The following is a 21,463-nucleotide window of genomic DNA, read 5'->3' as shown; positions in this document are numbered from 1 at the left end:
AGCTCCAGCAATGCCGGTCCGCTGCAGGGACGGTGAATTTTCGCACCTGCAGCCACCATACCTTGGTGGTGCCACTCAGGGGACAGCGCGGGCAGAGGAGCCCCCTGCGGTGCCCTCTCCCTGCTGAGGCTGCCTAATTCCTACACCGACACTGCTGGTTGACCTCACTCCAGTTTGCCCCATTGCTGCACCCTCGGGGTGAGGCAGCCAAAATACCAAGGTGCAGCTCGTCTCCTCTCCGGGCTGCCACCCCCCCATCTGTGCTGCCCTGACGGGCACGGCTCCCTCGCGGCGTTCGGCAACACCGTCCATCACCGCCGATTTTACAGTCGGGCTTTACTCAAAAAAAAAAAATTACCTTTCCCGCCCACGCAGCGATGCTTTTTTTAAGGAAAAGAAAACCCACGAACCCAAACCGCAAACGCCAGTTTGGTGCCGTGGCTGCGCTGCTGCGCTCCTCCGCACGCCCCCCCCCCCCCCCCCCCCCCCCCCCCCCCCCCCCCCCCCCGCCTCCGCTGCCCCCGGCTCGGCGGGAGCAGGTGCCGCCGCCGCCCCAGGCCCGCCCCCCGCCACCCGCCGGCGGCGGCACCTTGCGAGTCATCCCGGTCCCCCCCCCCGCCCCGGGCGGCCGTCGGGTGTCGCTTCCCATTTCACTTGGAGGTATTTCGGGTGGCGGGAGCCGCCTCGTCATTTCCGCCGGGAGAAAAAGACACCGGCGGGGCGGCCGCGGCCGCGGAGAGCCGCGGGAGCCGCCAGGCACAGCCGAGCCGGACCCCGCTCCGCCGCCGCCCGGGGACCGACCTCTCCGCGGGGCCGGGAGCCACCACCGCTGCCCGCGGGTCCGCGGAAGCGGGAGGCGCCGGAGCGTGCCACCGCCTCCTCTCCCTTCCTCCTCCTCCTCCTCCTCCCTCCCCCTCCCCGCCGAGCCGGCAACATGAACTGAAATCCCCAGAGAGGCACAGAGGCGGTGAACGAGCGGAGCGGAGCGGAGGCAAGCGGGGATTTAGCGGCTCTCTCCACTCGCCGCCGCTCGGGCTCCGGGCAGCGCGGTCCCGCCGCTCCGCACAGCCTCGCCCCCTCGCCCGGAGAGCGGCGGCCGCCCGAGCCCCGCGCCCCCAAGACCCCCATGGCCCTCATCATGGAGCCCGTCAGTAAGTGGTCGCCGAGCCAAGTCGTCGACTGGATGAAAGGTGAGGAGCGGCGCCGGGGCTGCGCGGTGCCCCTCTCCCATCACCCCCATCCCCGCAGGTGCGAAGAGCTCGGCGGCTTCTCCCGCGCCGGGGTCCCGCCTCCCGGCACCGCCGGCTCCCCCCACGTTTTGGCTGTGGGGTGGGAAGGGAGGAGGGAGCCCGCCGGGGCCGCGCCGCCGGGGCGAGGGAGCAGCGCGGGGGCCAGGAGCCCCGGGCTGCCCTGTGGCGCGGGGCCGCGCTCCCCCCTCCGCCGGGCGCAGAGCGGGGGGCGGCTGATGACTCCCGGCGGCCCATAAAGCCAGGTGGGGGGGCGGGGGGAAGGCTGTGCCCGGCGGAGCCCGGGATGCTCCCGGGCGGCGGCCGCGGTGTGGCGATGGGACTGTGTGTGTCCCCCCCCACGCCTCAGCAGCGAGGGGGTGGGAGGAGCGTGGCCGGCTGCTCCCGGCAGATGCGGTGCGAAATGCCTCGCGAAATACAAGTTCAACCTCCCGTGGGGCGCTCGCCCGTGTGGGGGGCACGGCTACAACTGCGCCCCGCGGGGTGAGGGGCGGGGCGGGGGAGCTCCGCAGGCTGCGGGGTCGGGGGGTCGGTTCGCGCCCTCGGGAGCGCCGGGGCTGCCGCTCCCCCCCACCCGCTTCCGCCGCGCTCGCTGCAGTGAAACCTCCTGGCCGGGCGAAGGGCGCCCAGCCCGCTCCTGCGGCCGGGCCGAGGGCACCCACGCGTGGGGGGGTCGCGGTCCCCGTCCCCAGGGGCGGCATTTAGAGGTTCATGATTTAGCCTGGAAGAACCCGCGGGGCTGACGGGTGTTTGTGCTGCTGCTCTGCTTCTCCCGCTCCCTCACCTGTCCTCCCCCAAAATAAAGTCTGATGAGAATAAAATTTGGACTTTCTGGAAATGCTTTTCTGTTATTCTGCGCGCACCGACATGGCTTTAACACTGTAGTTTAACAAGGTCTTTTTGTGGCGGTTTTTTTTTGGTTTTTTTTTTGCTATTACCTTTAAGTTAGGCTGCAGCTGTGTTTCGAATAAATCACCATCTAGTATTATATATCTTTTTATAAAGATAGAATGACCGGATGGGTACAACTTTTGAACAACTGCTACATTGTGGGAGTTCTTTATAACATGCTGTGTGCTACTAATGTGACAGTTTCATCATCCTTAAAATTTCAGGCATATAGCATATGTTTTCAGTTATTCAATCCTGGCATTTATAGCTGTCGAGTTATAATTATATTCAGTAACATACATAGTTTTGCTGTTTCTGAAGCATTCTCAATCCATAGGATAATAACAATAACAAAAAAGAATAACGTGATATTCATATCATAAGAAATTAGTAAATATTAATAAAAAACTTGAAGGAGCTACCAATGATCAGTATTAAAAGCAAACCCTTTTTAACTTCAAAATGTTTTATTACAGCTCTTTAGCTTCCAACATTTTTACTTCAGGGAAAAAAAAAAGATTTTGTAGGAGTTTTTTCAAATCAATGTCTGAGATACCTCCCCCACATTTTGGGAATGCAGAAAAAATAATGAATTTGCAGATAGTGCATTTTTAAAACACTTCAAAAATGTAATGCATCAAATACTTTTCATAAATGACAGGTGAAGTACATTGCATACTTTGCTTTTGTATTGCATCAATATAAAGTCTGTTATTTAAAAACAACTGGCTGGCTAAATGATAACATTAAAAATTGTGAGGCTGGATAAAGGTTTGTGGTTAGAAACCTGTGACTAACACACAGAGCTGTAGATCTGTTTTTAAAAATAATTATGTGAACTTTATGAAAAAAGCAGTTATTGCGATCGTGCCTACTTTTTGGATTATGAAGCTTGCTTTTTAGTGTTTAACCTGTTTATTTTGGTACGAATGCTTGATTGTTTCTCTGGAGTCTTTCATTTTTACTGAGCAAACACATATATGTTGCTTCAAGCTTTTATTTCTTCATTTTGTATTCTGAATTGCAGATGAACCTTCATGTAGTGAGGTGCAAAGAGGTAAAGCACCTGCCTTTGACTAGCACCTTTTGAGGAAAACCACCTGGATAGCCACTGTAGTTTCAGAAATTGAACGTGGAAACGAGTATGGCCAGCAGCTGTGGGCAGGTCTGGTCCTGTCTGATGGATCATGCTTTGCCGAGTTTGGAGGAAGGACGGTAGTGGATAAGGGCAGGTGGTCTTGGCTGCAACAACTTCATTTTCCTCACTTTGCATTGGTAATGTTGCAAACAGTTATTGAAATCTGGGTGAAAAAATGTTCTGCTGCTGCTTTAAACACAATTGTCTCCAACTAAATTTCTGAAAGTCTCAAAAATAGCTAATTTGTGTTTTAAGAGGTACCCAAGACAGTTCAGTGAGTAAAACATGAACGTGTCTTTGTCATGAGAACTTTGGGGTGAGTGCATTAGTGGTCTGTGCATTAGCGGCAGTCAAGTCTGGTTTGCATAAATTACATTAAACTTCAAAATGCAAGAATATTTTGTTGGCTTACTGGGGTTATTCTACAGAATTATAAATGTTGAACTCGGTTTTAACCTCTTCCTTGAAGTAAGTGCCCTGCTATGTAATATGCCTGCTCAGAGCAGCTCCGTAAAGAGCATTCTTCAAAATAGATTTCAATGTTTCAAAAATCTTTCCTGAAAAAGGAAAATCCTACTGTTTAACATTGTTTACAGTTATCTGAAAGTAAGGGGAAATGAAACACTTCAGATTTTATTGCTCTCAATGTTTTTGTGATGGTCTTACTGGTATGACCTGAACATTTGCAATAAAAGGCCCTCTCTGGAATTCTTTGTTTAGGCAAAAGAGCCATTACCTCAGCGGTGTTTTATTCAGGGCAGTGATAAAGCATCGGGCCTAATATTAAAAGATGTGAGAAATGAAGACAGGGAAAGTATTCCTGCTCAAAAGTGTTAGATAAAAGCGCCGAGCTGGATGCCTGGATAGGGAACAGGCTCAAGACTGTGGGTATTCATGGAATGAATACAGTCTGTCTAATATCTTCTCATTTTTTAATTCCTTGATATACACGGTTGGTCTGTGGATCCTTTAATAGCCTATGGACTCTAACGCTGCTGAGATATGGAGTTGTACCTGGAACTGGTTATCCAAATAAGCAACTGCCTAAATTTCGACCTATGGAAGTGTGTGCAATAAGAAGTTGTGGACCAAAATACCAGTTAAAACTTTGCAAATGAAAAGGACAAAATGAGCGGATCCTTTGTCAGCATGAGTTTTTGTATGGTATAAAATGAACCCACTGACAGAAGATTAACTGTCATAGAGCTGGAAAAAGAGCAGATGGATTAAGTCATCTCTCCCACAGGAGAGGCATATTGTATGTGGAGGATAAAATGAATATTTAAATTGATTCAAACTGTGTATTATTTTGCTTTTCATATATTTAGTACTAATTTTAAAGGCCCTGCATGGATCAGTGAGCTGAAACTGTGTCAATCACCTCCTCTGCCTCCCCTTTGGAGGACATGTGTGGATTCCACTGCTGCATTGCAAGACGTTGACGCGTTGCATAGATGAGTGCCGCTGAACGTCATGGCTTTCACTGACTCAGGAAGGGAATATGTCAGATGTGTTTTAGATTCCTGAGGTGCTGAGAAAACTCAAAGACGTGCAATTACTTTCCAAACATCAGGATGTTTTTAACTGAGTCTTATAATTTAACTTCTTTTGTCTGACGTTGATTATAATGACTGTAGTTTGATAAGGACTTGCTGCTTTTAACAATATTCTAGTTTCAGTTCAGTACCAATCTCTCAATGGAAGAATCTGTTCAAAAAGGCAATTCGCCTGGAAAAATCGATATTACTTTATCTAACAAAGCTTAAATATTTATTTTTTGTTTGCTGAATGGCAGCTCATAGAGTTTATACTGAGCTCATACGGCTTAAACTGTTGTAATGGTAAGCATACTCAAGAAGCTGACATCTGAGGCACGGAGTTGCTCTAAAGGCTTCTAATGCTAAGGGATGGAGGATTTTTACCTCTATAAAGTCTATTCAACCCACATTTAGAAGGTTGTAAATATTTAGAAGGACTAGGGGAGTAGAAGGAGAAACATGAATGTGCTAGCAAAGCAAAAGCAGAGTGCAGAAGTTCCTCATTTGGATGATTGAATATTACATGGATTTAAGAACTGAGTTTCTGTCTGCTCTTCACATACAGAAGTTCATGTCCATTTTCAGTAGCGTGTGTGTTTGCACGGAGTCATCATGGGATGCCGACAACTGGTCTACTTGGTGTAACGGGAATTACGTGTTAATGTTTAAGAAAATGCAAGAGTTTGTGGGAATGCTCTGAAATGAAAGACTCTAATACTTTATGATGATTTAAAAAAAGGTGTTGTCATGGGGATCCTTTTACTCCTGTTCCTGCATGTGCAGAACCCTAGGACTTCTGTGGCAGCACCCAGGTCCTGCTGTGTTACTGAACCATTAGGTAGCAACAGGGAAGCTCATCAGTGAAGGCATAAACCCTCTTGCAGCGCTGGGATCTAGCAAATGGATTTAGGCCTTAAAACCAGTAAGGATGACTCTTGTATTCAGGGTCACTGTCACACCTACCTTATTTTTTGCCTTGGCTTTCTCTGAAGAAGACTGTGTTATGGACAGAGCTTAGGAGAGAGCTTTTTCTGGAGTGTAGCCTGGACTATAGTGCTACAAAGGCCTGTGAGCATCTACTTTATGGTAGAGAGGAGGTGTGCTTGCACATATGTATGTACCTCATTTTGGGCTTTCAATTTTGTCCATATTTTTGGTTTTTTTTTCAATAGTTTATTGTATTTAAGGTGCTTTCTTATGCTACTTCCCTTCATATTGCTTTTGGTAGGGCCCTTGACAAATGTGACTCTCAGAGATAATAGGGAAAAGGCTGAGTTGTCTCAGGGAAGCAAAAGCTGGATATTTAAGAGTATGAAAAATTCTTGGATTCTGAAACTTTAGTTCCTTGTGAAGCTTGTGTAGATGACCGATGAGCTGCAGAATAGTCATCAACTTTAATAGTCATTGCTAAGTGCCATATGTGGAATAGATCAGGTGTTTTACAATTTGTCAACATTAAAACTTTTTCCTCCCAAGAAAAGCAAACTGAAGTTTTGCAGTATTGGAGGGTACCTGTAGTACTCCATCAGGTTTGAAGCGATTCTATTAAATGGAGTTACGACTTTTACTGTAATGCCTAGCAAGAAAACTTGTAGAAAAATATAAAATAGTGCCATAGTCGGAGCACAATTAAGATGAACTCCTGAACTTTTTAATTTATAGATAGTTACTCCATTTGTTAGAAAGTAACAAGAATTTTAGTAAGACAAGTTGGGGATCTTTTTGGAGCAGAGGGTTTGTACAAAGACTGATAGTCAAGAGTCAAACTGTGCTATTCCAAACTTTAGTTTTAAAGACTCCAGCTTTAAAGCTGTAGTGAAAGCAGCTCTGGGAGACCTCTCTCTTTAGGTTGTTTATTTTTCCTGTGGATCTCTCACTTTTTTCTTGCCCTTCTGACATTAGGAGTCTTAGCGGTATCAATGGCCACCACATCAGTCACGGTGATGTGTTTTAGAGCAGCTTGGTTTGTGATGAGAAAACCTCTCCTGCCATTGTTTATCAGCAGAAAATGAAACTGCAATTGAAAGGGGGATGTGACAAAGCCCAACGGCCTGGGTGTTGCCATAGCAAAGGCAACGTTACATAAGCAGCCACTCTGCAAATAATTCCTGCAGCCAAATTTTAAGCAGAACATGAGAATTCACTTCTAAATTAGTGATCTTTTCAGGAGGGAGCTTTCCTAGATGAGGTGATCTCATTCACTGCCAAAATTAATGTGCTAGTTGTGAAGCTCTTTTAACACTGCCTGTTTACACCTTTATTTTGTTTGAACATATTGTTCTGTTTCTGAAACATCTGTTAGTTTAAATATGGCCTCACAATATGTTTTCACAAGTGTTTTTTTGCAACAGTTCAGCAAAGCTCTATATTCTGTTCTTATTCAGATTTATTTGCACACTGCAGTATTAAACCAAGCAATTTACAAATGCCTTTTCTGGTCAGTGGGTGTCAAGAATTTTGCAAGGCAGCGATATAAACCAGATCACTTTTCAGATGAGAGTTTTGAAATGTTGATATAAAATATATTTTTAGAATCTTTGAAAGTAGTTGTCTTTTAGTGCTCCGGCAATAATAAACCAGGCTGTTTTATCTTCTAAAACCCAACTGGCAAATGGTCTAGCCTTTCTGTCTGATCCTCAGAAGTGTAGATAACCATTTAATCTCAGTAAAGTTACCATAGCATTTGATTGTGCTGTATTTCTCAGAGTCAAGTAGTAATATTTTTACCAGTTTCCAGAGGAATAGGGAAAAGCTGTTTCCTGAGAAAATTCTTCTTATATAGGCTTGCATTCAAAGGTGTGCAGCCAGGAGAAAGAGAAAGCTCATTCCTCAGACTTCCTTGCTGTTTTTTTTTCCAAGAAGTTACCATTTGCTCATTAAATCATAGGATAACTATATCAATGATCACCTGTAGCAAGCATTTACCTTTTAGCAGGTAACTTAGTTTTAGATTTCTAGATCCAAATAAAACAAAACTCTGCTTCTATCACACTTATTGCGTAAATAATTTACTTAATGAAACCTTTAAACCCTCAGTTTAGAAGCTGAATAGTTATCAAGACAAATGCTGTAGGATAGGAGTTCCCAAATACCTTAGTAAAAAAAAACCTGGAAGGGCTGTGTGTGAAACTGTGAAATGGCACATTTTCTTCATTCATCTCTTACAGCTGTTCAAACACATCCGCTTTTTTTAAAAAGGGAGATGGAGATGAGTTGTATTTTTCAAGAAGAAAAATTTTGAGGGCCCAATATTAGGCACATGTTATAGTCAAAATGCAGAGGAAAGCAACTGCCACATGAACCTACTTGCAGCATTGTGCAGGGAGTTTAATTTCTTCTTGTGAGACAGTTGGACCTAGCAGGACATTTGCTGTTAAATTTAAAATAGCTGACTGTCCAAGAGCAAGCACCTGCTGCTCCTCATAATGCTTCTTTCCTACAATTGAAGGGCAAAGGACTGGAAGACACGGGTCCATTGGTCTGCTGCACCCAAGATCTGGAATGCTACACGAGCATCCACTCATACACGTTTCACCCTCACTGTATACAGGGGTTAGCAGATGTCTGGTAGATGAAATGCATTTTTCCTTGAGGTTTCCAGTGCAGGCATTTCTCTTATGCAAAGGGAATTCAGTATATCAAGTCATTTTAAAGCACTGGAGGCTTGAAAATCTATCCCTTTTTGTTCTGCTTATCTGCCAAATAATATTATCTTTGAGAAAATACCTGTGAGTGTGATCTTGTAGGGTGCTTGGCATTTCCAGTTTATCCTTTAAGTAGAAATTTAGGGCACTTGGTACCTCAGACGAAGTGCGTAGAACAGTAATTTCAAAGTGTTTGGCCTTCATGATTAACATCTGCTACAGTACCATATGGTGGGAATTTCCAAGTAAACTGTTAATTAATATATGAGTGTACCAGAGTAAGCCGTAATTAAACTACATTCAGCTGAAGTGTATTATTTTAATATAGTGGGATGAAAAGTGCTGTACTTTTGTGTTATGCCTTTTCTGTTGTGTGAAGAAGAGGGCAAAAAGTTGATGAGAATTAATTGAGCCTTTAAATTAAAGGTTCAAGTAGCTTTTTTTAAATAAATGGTTTAAGTCTCGCATCAGCATCAAACATCCATTGATTTAAGTGGAACAGGGTCTTTGGTAATGCTGAATTTTTGATTGTGGATGCGGTGAAGACTCCTCTGCTAGGATTTTACTGGTGTCCGCTGTGGGTGGTCAGTGGATGTCCAGCTGAGCTGCGCATGCATAGAAGCCATTTTCACATAACTTCAGATACTGCTGATGGGGCTATGCCTGCGCTGCATGGTCTAGTACCACCAGTGGAATAAAATCTTCCTGTGCGAACTGGCCAAAATGGTCTGGAGGAGTGTTGGGGTGGGAGCTAAGGGTATGCATGAGCAGGGGTAGTGCTGGGACCTCCTCCTTAGACATCTTGTCTTTGGAAAGATGAACATACCCATGGATGCTGCCGAGCAGCTAGCTAGGTCACCTCTAAAGGGCTCTTGCCTCCCACAGAGGATGGTCGTTGGCCGCGTAGAAGTTTATAATGTTACGGGTTTTGTTAAAGTGTAGAGTTTATTTTTAGTTTGGCCACATCCACCAGCTGCCAACAGCTACAGCTGTAAATGACCTATTTTAAAATAGATTCTTCTCCCCTGGCCTCCCTTCCTTTTCTCTTTCCCTTCTCTCCTGATAATCTTCATGCCAGTAAGAAGGTGAAGAAAACCTTCCTCTGTTTAATGAGGCCAGGTAAATATAGGTGGAACATGACAGTGTTTTCTGAGTAATTCACTAGATGGCATTCTTCCCTCTGAGTCAACACCGAAACCTTTCATGGGAATGACAAGAGACCTTAGTGTTTTTAGTGAGACATGAACCTGAAATCTTGGCCAGGTGTGGTTACTGAAGGCTCGCTGGCATTCTTCATAATAGTAGGAAAGTTAACTCTAGCACCCCAATTAAATTCCATGTTAATAATTAAAATCTTTGTAACTGGACTCCCCTTGTTGGTATGTATGACTGAGATGTGCCCTCCTTACTTTCTTTAGCTGCTTTGTAGTTTTGTTGTTGCTTTCACACAGTTGGTATTTTGATTTGCAAGGTGCAGTGCTGTTCTTGTCCTTGTTTTGTTTCAGATTTTCAAAAAATAGTGGTGGGGGGACCTGTTGAATGCAAAGGAGAAGTTGCTCCCTGAAAAAAATAACTTAACGTTGTGTACCATCAACTGTTGTGAATCTTTACTTGTCCTGCCCTGTGTACACCTTTGAAACACCAAACAAATAACAATTTTCTCCTTGTCTTGTTCTGATTAAAGTATGACTGAAGTATGAGGTGAAATATCCAAGAAGTACCTTGTTGAGTGACCAGCACTGGTTGACTTCTGGCTGGCTTGTTGTTTCTTTATGGTCATGGAGAGAGCTGTGTGCCCTTTGTCTCTGTTTCTCTTCAGAGGTCAAGCGTGGCTCTTTTTGGTAGACTTTGTTTTATTAGAGGTAATATAAAAAAAAAACCAAATCTGTTAGTGTGTTTTTATTTTTGTAGTCTGCTGCTTCTTGTTTCTAAAACTTTCTGTAGGGGCATGATGATGAAGTGGTTATTATTGCTTTTCAGAGAGGTGTTTATTGCCCTTTTCAAATATTGCGGTCTTCAAGTATTTTCAAATAAAACTAACTATATGTTAGTTTAACCTAGAATGTGGATGTTTCTTGTTTCTTAATTTTCTCTTTATGATTTTTTAGCATAGTCTTGAATGTTGTGCCCCACAAGTCCTCTTGAAAATACCTGTGATCAGTAATTTCACTGTTGGGTACCGAACTTCAAAATCAGATGTAGTATTCATTACTTCAGCCATTATTTCATTGTATGTTTTAAACCATATGGATCTTAGCTGTTTAATGTAGTCTGTGGTCAAAAGCCTATTTCTGGAGCCCTGATAATTGAGTCCAAGAGCACAGTGTTAGTGTGAATAATTTGTCATGCTCTGCCTGTGGATTTGAGAAAGACAGGTTCAGCCTGGAAGTGTAATCATAGAACATAAGAAATTTCCATATAAGTGTCAATCTGAACATTTTAAGGAAGGAGGAGAGTTTATCATTAGAAAAATGAGAAAGTTAGGTATACGACAGGACTCCCTGAGAGCAAATAAACTCATTTTTTGAAAGGACTGGGTATTTCATAGCTTTCAAAGGATTGTTTTAAACGTCTGCTTTAACAAATGACATTACTAGCATATTATTTCAATACCTGCATGAGTTATGATGAAGCTCCCCTTAGCAACTATAGAAAGTAAAATGGTACACACGCAATCATGAAACTTCTGTGTTCCTAAGATTAGCATGTTTCCTTGTGTGGCTTTTTTTTTTTTTTCCTTTTAAATAAAGGATTTGGTGTTCCTGGTAGCTACCTTGGCTTGAATAAGACAGCTGAAGAGTTGTGGCAAAGCTAATGAAGGAGTGCTAGCCATCTCCCTGATGGAAATGTCAGTATTTGAAAATGGTCTTACCAGCTTACCAACCCAAGGTCTTGGGAAGAACACTTAGTGCAAGACAAAAAATCACTTTTCTGTGGAAATATACCCCATGTACTATGTAGTATTTGCTGGATGAATAAAAGATGAAATTTGTTGCAGCAGGCTAAAGGTAATTTCTTTTCAGTTACCGAAAGTTTACGAAGTTAGTTTACAAGGAGCTCACTGATTCTTTGCTTGTTCTGTTGTGGTTAATAAAACCTTTGTGTTACTTATTTGGACATCATCTAGTTTTTCTCTTCGTTCCTACCTGTTGTCCCTCAGCTCACTATAAGCCACACCGAACTATTTAATTATGAACTGGAGGTAACTAATGCTAATGAGATATGAATCAGTAAATCTGAACAGACTGGACAATTAGTGACTGCCTCTGGTGGTGTTACCAGATCGTAGGGTTTTATCCTTCTTCCTGAGATGATGCTTTCCAAAGCAGAGTGTGATGGTGTGCTGTAGGTGGCTGCCTGGGCATCCAAATGCCAGGGATATCAGAACAGGGACTTGAGTTTGCAGGATACCGTGTCCTGAGTGTTTTTCACCTCTGCAAATCTGCACAAACTCCTGTTTAGGGGAATGAGTGCTGTCTGTGTAATAGAATAACTGAAAATATAACTTTGATGTGTGATGCGTTCCTTCAAAAAAACAAAAACTAATAAAAAATTTGTCTTCTAGTTGAAAAGGAGGTAAAGCAGAATAAAAACTTTGCTGCCCAGTCCCTTCGAAAAAAAATAAAATTAAAAGATCCTTAGTTGAGATAAGATTTGTTTTTTAGTTGCTAATATATTGCAGGCTGTGGTGAGAATGGTGACATTTTAGATCCAAAGAAAAAAATGGATGTTCTTATAATTCTTCAGTTGCACATGTATGAAATTAATTCAACTAACAGGCAAAATTAGATAACATCTAGGAATTGTAGTGTTGTTTTGTTGTTTCATTAGATTTTCTCACTTCGTATGTGTTTGGTAGTGTGGTCTACCTCTTACAAGACAATTGACTTCTATTTATCCTAAGAATTAAAACTGTAAATCTTAAGCCCGTACCCTCTTGTTTAGTGCTTTCAAATACTGGAAGGACTTTCCTTCAGAATACTGTTTTGATAAATCTTTTTAAATCAAAATTCACCTCGAGGAAGAATTAAAATTAGACCACTGAAGGAGAAGATAGATGTGTGTTGGGATTTAGTTTCAATTGATGATAAAATATTTTCTAAAATTACATATCTATCTAATTTACTTTTCTTTTGATAGAATCTTTGAAAGTGTTATGGCAGTTCACAAAGTTGTAGCTCAAAGTTTTTGAGTTGAAAGCATCTCAGTAATGTCAAATGTTATGCCTGTACTCCCTAGAAAGAAAATGGCTTCCAGATTACAGTAATTTGAAAATGAGCGAATAGATTGAAATAGCTTTTTAGTGGCATGATTAGGTACTTAAATCTCAAGAGGTCATTTGTTTTTGTTTACTGCTCACTAATTTAGGATTTTTGTGTCACTGTGGAACAGCACTAAAAATGGTTTAGTGGTAAAAATCAGCCATCAGTGTTGAGAAAAATCTGTGTAGCTCCACTAGAACACTCCCTTCTTGCGTGTAATCATGCACCATAAGAACAATTGACTTGAATGAACTTTTGATGAGTTCTTAAATGTGCTCCCTTTAAAGTTATTATCATATGGCAGATGGGAAGTAAACTAGCTAGGAGGTCAGAGAGGTCAGATAAGGCCAGTTATAAAGAATTGTCTGCCTGTTATTTTTTTACCCTTTTTCCCCCCTTCCCTTAATGACTTTTTGCTGTGGCATATGTGACTTTATCTTTTGCTCTGTGCGCTCTAATCCAATTGCTTTGTTTAGTCAAATGAATGTTTTTTCGTTTTGTTTTGAATTTTAGCTTTTGTTTTTAGTGTTAAACGTGCATATTTAATTAGGATATGTTATTAAAGATTAGATTCTCACAATGGGATGTGTGCCAGCTCTTGAAATGAAGTCATGCTTGTCAGGAGATAGTAAGTAATAAGCTTAGTAAGGTTTAAAAGATGTGTCTTGCAAAACACCAGCCCCTGTAATGACTACAAAGTGGCAACAGCACATAAATATCAATTGTTTTTCTCCAGTGGATCCTTTTGAATATGAGTTCTCTTAATTTGAATTAAATTTTCTTTTGCCAGTTTAATGAAACAAGCAAGAAGGGATGTTTGTCTTTTGAGAAACCACAGTTTCCTATCCCAGAACAATGCCTTGTTTTGAACTGAAGGGGAACAATCTGACATTCATACAATATCTTGTAATCTCTGTTCCCCAAACCATGTTAAAAATAAGAAACTGCTGTCCAGCAAATCCCCATTTAGTTGCAAGGGGGAGTCTTGGATTCCCAGCTTTGCTTTCAGAACCGCCTATATTTTGTTCTTCATTTTATCCAGAAACTTTTAACACTCCTGGGAACAAGGGCTGGGAGCATAAGGCCCCCTGTGCTCTTAAATACCGTGAGCATCCTGGCTGGTGTGTGTGTTGATGTGTACGTGTGTGTGTGTGTGTGTGTGTGTACGTGTACGTACGTGTACGTGTGTGTGTGTGTGGCTGGTGTGCTCAGGGTGGCATTGGCAAGAACAGGATTTGGAGACAAGGATGGGTCTGTCTCCATCCTAATTTGATTGGACAAAACTGTCTGCAATCATGCCCTGAAAGATTAAGAGCGGCTTTTGATGACTGCGGTCTTAAATTCAGGCATCTAATTTCTGTCTTTAAGTGCATGAGTCTCTCTGTGGGCCTGGGCAGAGTAACTCCTCTGCTAGTAATCTGTGCAGTGGTTTTTTCATCAGTGTTTCTGATGTGTCCCCTGGCTCCTGTGGGAGAAGGAGGAGCTAGCATAGCCCTTCTATGGGGTACACCTCTAGCCCAAAGCAAGGGGGGAAGTGGGAACAGTATGCTGGGATGCAAACGTATGATATGGAAAACAGTAATTTAAGTGGAGAGGAGAAAAAAAGGCATACTATGCATATGCACATATTCTCAGTCACTTTCATTTTACGTTAAATTGTTTTTTCATTTTTTTAAGTTATATTCGTAACATTTTTGAAATTGCATGTGTAAAATAAGTGCTTGACTCAGGAGCCATGTGATATGAGATTTAACCCTGTGAAAGAGAAATTGCCTTTTCTAATGAGCAAATATTTCACTAAGATTAATAAAAGAAAAACCCAAACAAGTAATGAAGAAAATTCCCCATATTTAGTAATACAGGGATCCTTACCAAGTAGCCAAAACCTGTAGTATCTGGTGCTGAAACTAAGTAGCCATTATGCAAAGTAACAGCATATTGCTGAGGGTACCACACTGCTAGAGGCACCATTTTTGGCTCTCACACGAAACCTTGGTGCTCAATACTGCAAGGCCTTAAAAATCCTACATTTCATTTTGTAAGAAACTCTTATCCTGCGTGCCTGAACAAAATTACAGAAAATGGTTCTTTACACTGCTGAATTTTTTCCCATGTGCTGCTGGACCCTCCGTATTGTTGTCTTTGCTGGGGAGTTACCAGTATTTCAGCAGCAGTTGAAGAGGCTGCTTGTCACCCACTGCATCACAAGTCCTCGGGCTCCTCCTCATTACAGGGGAGGGAGAAGGTTAAATGCCTTGTGTCTTGTCTGCTTTAAGCGCACTGAAGCATTTCTAACTGACTGGCTGCTCTTTTTAATGAAAGAAATTTGTCTTGTAACAGCTTTATATGCTCGGCTAATTAAAACCGCTCCATTATATTACTCTCCATCTATCCTGTTTGGTAGGCAGAAATTGTTTGCTCTTTGGCAGATTCATTTCTTGTTGATGTTGGTTTTGTAGGACGCCTCTGTCTTGGACTTGTATAACTTAGAAATAATAAGGCATTAAGGCATTTTATATATTGGAAAATACAAAGATCTGTTAATCATTAATACAGAAAACATTTTCAGTCTTGCTTAGTATCATAAGATACAGTTTGTTCTGCATGTGTAAATGCCTCAGCTTTATGGCAAGACTAAGTTGAGGACATTTAGTTTGATACATGAAGCTTGGGAATGCGTTTTAAATAAAGAAATCGTTACAACACACGGTATGCCTTTGCTAGCAACCTTTTTAAAAGCTGTCAAGCAGGAAAAATGCCTTTTTTAGTGAAGAGGCAGTATCGTCTGTACTTTCTTAGGCACTCAGTGTTCATTGATGCCCTTCAGATTATTTGAAGCCTTGTATGTTTTTCCAGTGGTCTCCTCATGGAAGCACTTTGATTTATTCTGTACAGATCTGAGTGTGCACAGGTGGGACTTGAAGGCTACCATGCTGCCTGTCACTCCTGATTTGTAACCTGGAGGTCTGAGGAACTTCACCCAGCTGGGAAGCCCAATCGGCTATTGAGGTGGAGACACCTTCTAAACAAATCATGCGTACCCTGCTTTTCCTCATGTCTTTTTCTCATGCCAAAAGCTGTGGGGTGTACTGAGGCTTAAAAAGTCCCTTAACATTTGTCCCAGCTGTCAAGCAGTCCCTTGACAAATTCTTTGGTGATCACGTTGGTGCAGATTCTGTAGCACATTAAAAAGGGAAAAAGTCATTATTAGTGGCTTAAAATTTCACAAATGAGGTTTCTGTTAAGTATATTGTTGCTGAGCCTGTTGACCAGACAAGTTTGGTTCTTCTTGCAAATACAGGAGTCTTAAAAATGAGGACCAACCAACCCTACCTCCCCAAAAGGAAGGGATAGAGAGGGGCTTGAGTTAGCACTGTTCTTCATCCCTAAGTAGAGGGTCATACACCAAGGACATTACAGCTTGAATGGCATGATGGAAAAGGTGGAGTGAATTATTACGTAGGTTATTTGGAGGGAGAGATCTGGTAACCAAATGATAATTGCACACACTTCTGGCTGAGCAGCAGAAGCCATCACAATTTGCCGTCTGGTTTGCCATTATTCTGACTCAATGTAGGAGGGGAGAGAGTGTTTGTAATTCGTAATGCGGTATTTTGGGAGAGGCTTGGTGCCGGAAACCAACTGGATGGGTGCCTCTTGTCTTAGGCTCTGTGAAATGTAGACCCTGTATAACCTAGTTTGTCATACGTAAAAAGAGAGAGGCAATGTGTGAATAGAAGGAGAAAGAAGAGTACTACAAGTTTTTTGTTTTATGTGGATTATCTGATTAAGTGATTTTGAGCAATAGGAAACCCTTTGGTGTAAAATTCCTGCCTGCTATAAACTATAGGTCTGCTTTGATCTTGCTCAGCACTTACCACTGTTACAATGATAAGTGAGATACTACAGCACAGATTTGTGCTGATGAAAAATAAACAAATTCACCATCAAAACCTATTTCAGAAGCTCCTTGAACCTGTGTGAGAAATATCAGAGCTTTGACAAAATGCTGGTGCATGGCGTTGCTGTGGATATGAGCTGGATCTGCATCCCATCTGTTACAGGGGCAGGAGGGGCTTCAGTTCATATTGCTCAGTAAGTTAGCAATTACTATTCAGGTCATAATAGGACTTTAAAGATTTTTAAAAGTGCTCTACAGATAAGATTAACAGATCATTTGGTGAGTCTGCATGTACGTTCGTGTGTTAAAACGAGCTCAAAATATCAGTTGGGGTCCTCAAGAGTACTCGTTATTAATGAAGTCACAGAAAATGTTGATGATCTTATAAGCTCTAGCTTTTATTGGCACCACTATTTGTGATGGCCTTTAAAGGAATGTTTTCAAGCGTATTTATGGTGTTTCTCAAGGAAAATTTGAAATGACATCATCTTACAGTTTGAGACTAAGCCTGTTCTGTTTTTGAGTTTGCATAAGAGAATTGATAATATTAAAATATCAAGACCGGTAGGAAAAGCAGCCAACCCATGCTAACATAAAAGTTATAGAAACCCAAAGTAACTAATATAACGTGTCTTGAATAAACAGTGCACCATTCTTCTTTTTTCATTTCATAATGATAACATATTATGAAAATGCTTATGGCATTTACCATACGCCAGGGCAGATCACAGGGAAGAGCAGGTGGAGACGCTTTATGCTTTTGGCAGAGGGACTAAAAGGAGGTGTTCCCTGGCTCTCGCTTCGGCGCGTGGTTGTGCAGTTACTGGTGTGGGTGCCGAGCACCTGATGTGCAAGTACAGTCAGTGTGTGTGGCAGCAGGGTCGCTGCCGGCTGCGGCTCTGCGGCCGTGCTGGGGCAGTGCTGGTGCGGAGCTGCTGGCGGGTGGATGGAGGCATCTCTTACCATAGCCCCATGCTGGCGGGGGATGCATCTCTTACCATAGCCCTGTGCTGGCAGTGGAGGCATCTCTTACCACAGCCCCGTGCCTCCTTGCAGCGTTCATGGATTATTAATGTGCTCACTGGGTTGAAATTACCTGGCACGTGAGACAGGCCGGCATCCAAAGAAAACGTTCAGTAAACTCTCACGGTTAACAAAGAAATGTCTTTCAGGTTGGTTAATCTGTAGAAGGCGAGGGGGTTTTAATATTGTGTTTTTAATTAGAGTTACATTTCTGAAATTGGTGGCTGCCCTTGTACTAAAGTGTGGACTGTGTGGAGCAGAGGGAAATCAGAAGGCCTCTTTGGTAGGTCGGCGTGAGCTGAAACACCTGGGAAGTCCTCTAAAGAAGTCCTATAAAGAGTAACTCTGTGTCACCGGCGCTTAAGCTACCAGGTCTGTGATTCTGACTCAAGCAAAAAAAGTCAGTTTTATTCATCGCTGTACAGTGTAGCGAGAAGCTTTGTGACAATTGACATTTTTATCATGTTTTGAACACGCATTAGCACTTCAGATTAGCTATTAAAAGACATGAAACGTTTAATCACCACGTCTTTTCTTGTAAGCAGTAGTCACTGGTGCAAAGCTATTTTTTAAAAAAAATTGTGATTAAGTGGAAAAAATTGTACTTTATCAATTTTACTACAGATGCAGCAATTTCAAGCGTTAGGATTATGGGCCTAAGCAAACTGCATTTTCTTCTCTCTGAAGTAATGTTTTTACAGTCTTGAAATCTTAAAATAGTAATAAAATAATTCTAAATGTCATGCAGAAGCCTGAAAGATCCTCTTTTACTGCCTCTAAATGTTTGGGCATTTTTAGTGTTTGGTGCAAAGGTGAATACTTTTACTCACGATTGAAACTAATGATTTCTCATCTTCTGAAGGACTGCTATTTAATGAAATGTTTTAAGTGTGATACAACATTGATTCTGTAACAGTGACACATTCATTGAATGGCTTTTTTCTTCCCTAGTGCTAGTTAGCTGGTTGAAAAGCTGTTTCGAATAGACTTCTGACTAATTTTAAAAAGGAGCTCTGTCAATTATAAATGAAAGGAAAAATTATAAGCCTCAGAAATCCTGAAAATACTGAAGCACAGTCTTTTATAATGTTTTCAGCTTGATATTCAAAAAGTTCCAAATAGCAGTAAAATAAAACTGCCAATTCTTCGGGGGTCTGTAATTGTAGGACCTTTTTCTTAAATCGAAATCTATTCCTCTGTGCATTTAATCAAAATAATTTTCATGTAACTATTTGTATTCTAAAAATACAGAATGTGTGAAAGATTAAAAGCAAGGACTCATTTTTAATAGTATATTCCAGGGAACTCTGAAGGGAATGCCATGGAAAATATCAGTGAAAGTTTGTTAATCAAGCCCTGTCCTTCCCTTTACTGCTCTAAATGGCCATGACCTGCCCCAAGCCATGGTGGGGGAAGTCTTCACAATAAATTCAGGCTGTGAAGATTTCTGCCAGCTTTGCTAATAGCGAGCACGCAGGCACCTCTATACCCACGGCAGTGCGTGGCGAGGCAGCACGTGGCATCCCGTCCCGCGGGGAGGGGAGGAGGCAGGCTGGAACGCTGAGCGAAAGCGAGAAGATGGGGGCTGTGGCTTCTTGTATCTTCCCCCTGGCCTAGTGAGAAGTGGGTGGTTGGCCGTCCTACTGCCTGCGCAGGGAAGCTCTGAGCAGAGGTCAGATGGGATTTGGGTAGAGACAGGGAGTGGTCACATCAAAGTCTTCCCCAGTTGGAATGGACGCAGTGAGGGACCCAAAGTACCCGCACTGCAAGGCATGGGTGGGGAGGAATAGTGGTGGGTTTGTGGGATGAGAGAGAGGTGACTTTTGAGGTTTATTGATGGCTGTTGTTCCCACTTGCACTGATGAGTTGGGACCAGTCCGAGACACGCTTCTTTCTCCTTGCCTCAGCTGCTTGTGGAGAAAGGCAGTGGACCGCAGGTGATGACTGCTGCAGTCAAAGGTCTTGGGAAGAACTGAGATGCAGGAAAATAGACTTCTGTTTCCTATAAATACTGAACGGTAAAGTTTTCTTTCAGAAGTAACTGTGAAAACCTGACTGTTCAAGGAAATTGATAGGTTTGCTTTATTGACAGCTCATGAGTTGGGCCACCGCCTCAGTGAATGGCAACTAACAGCAAAAACTCTATATCTTATATACTTTTCATCATGCATTACGTAAGATACAAAGTCTTTAGTACTTTTACAGAAGTCCTTGGTTCCTGAATCTTCTTGTTTGTCAAAAGTCCATCAGAATCCCCTGTCCCAGCTGATTCTGGTCGTTCTGTTCTAATCCCTCTTTCTGGCCTTGAAGTCTTCAGCGTCGTCTCCGTCACTTATCTCCTTGTCCATCTTCTTCTGTACACAGATGTTTTTACCCTACAATTTTAAGAAAGCTTCAGGATGTTCTGTTAACTATATACCACAATGTAGACCTAAGCTGAGCGGTTTTCTACCCCTATAGTCTTATGCTCTTTTGATAAATGCTGATTTTCCAGATAATTAATTATCTTTTGTTATATCTAAACTTCTAAGAAACTACTGGTTAACTTGACTGAGTTTTAAGCCAGCCCTAGAGGGGGCTGTACAAGGGCCCAATGAGCAGCATTATGGTTGCAGTGTGGTTCTCAGAATTTCTGGGCACCTGTGGCTATTGTTTCCTTAACTCTATTCATTATTCTTATAATCTATCTATTTCATTTTCGTTAATTTATATCTAGGCCTAAATTCTTTGATCTAAACATAAAGCAAAGCAAATCATTTATTTTCTTCTACACTGACCAAGAAAAACAATACCTTGTCATGTTTCTCCTGCATGCCAATGGGATAAATTTTCCGGTTGGCATTTAAAGGATGCTGTGTGATGAGGACTGGATTTGCAGAAGAAAATCTTCTCTTTCTCTCTAGAGCTTAGCTTCTTTCATACAGCGAGGGGAAAAACAACCCCTCTGCAGGCCTGTCTGAAGTGTAACCTTGGTGGTAATCAGTAGGGAAGGTGAAAGTGAAGAGTAAGTTGCAAACAAAAAAAGGTCAGTTATTATTAGAACTAAACGTATTTTTGTGAGCTTGACAATAGAGAAAATATTTCTTTAAAAAAGGGAAGGAGGATTGTATATACTTCACAGCTTGTAGAATCCTAAAAATTTGTTTATCTTTGGCAAAGTGTCTTTAAGGTCGCAGAAACCATAAGATGTTACAAGCACCTCACAAGGAGACATCTGGGACCCTGCCTCTTTAGATTTCAGTGCAGGGTTTGAGCTGGAGTCTTCATCCTGTGGGCAGCATGTTAGGTTTTGAGGTTCTACGCAGAGATTAACTCCTTGAAATTTGATTACCAGCTATTGCATGTTCAAAAACACTTGCTGATTTGTTGGCTTTTTTTTCTAATACATAACATGGAAAAGTCTTGAAGACCAAATGCAGAAAAAATGGGAATTGAGTTGTTTTACCAGTATTAAAGCATCTCTGGATAAAAAAACAAAAATGAAGGAAGAAGTCAGTAGGCTTTATGGTTGTATAAAACTGTATTAGAATTAATTTTGGAGCTTATTCTATATAATAATACTGGCTGATAATGTGTGTTTAATGGGAAAGTTTTTTTTTTTTAAATATCTCCAAATGCTGATGCTTTTGAGATTTTGACAATATTCTAAGGTAATGACATTAATTTCTGAGAGAGACTGTAAAGGGCATATGTAGGTCTGACATTTATACCTTCCATAATATCAGTTAAATTATATAGTCTCTGCTTGCTAACAGCTGAAAGGGCATGAGTAACTCTGCAACTTTCTACTAGAACTGGAGCTTCATCACCTAACAAGAT

At 42.0% G+C, this 21,463-nt stretch overlaps 1 protein-coding gene across 2 annotated transcripts in view; it reads left to right on the top strand.

The window, feature by feature from the left end:
* The first annotated feature begins 1,122 nt into the window (after positions 1-1,122).
* The window catches only part of CNKSR2 (connector enhancer of kinase suppressor of Ras 2), a 232,024-nt gene continuing 211,683 nt past the window's right edge, over positions 1,123-21,463 (top strand). For both annotated transcript variants that reach the window (XM_068420507.1, XM_068420498.1), the window contains exon 1: positions 1,123-1,190. In XM_068420507.1, coding sequence (XP_068276608.1) covers positions 1,127-1,190 — 64 coding nt within the window. In that variant the 5' untranslated portion in view covers positions 1,123-1,126. The remainder of the gene's footprint in view (positions 1,191-21,463) is intronic.

The sequence above is a fragment of the Nyctibius grandis genome, chromosome 2 (genome assembly GCF_013368605.1).
Source record: "Nyctibius grandis isolate bNycGra1 chromosome 2, bNycGra1.pri, whole genome shotgun sequence".
Lineage (NCBI taxonomy): Eukaryota > Metazoa > Chordata > Aves > Nyctibiiformes > Nyctibiidae > Nyctibius > Nyctibius grandis.
This window is presented reverse-complemented; position numbering and strand designations above follow the sequence as displayed.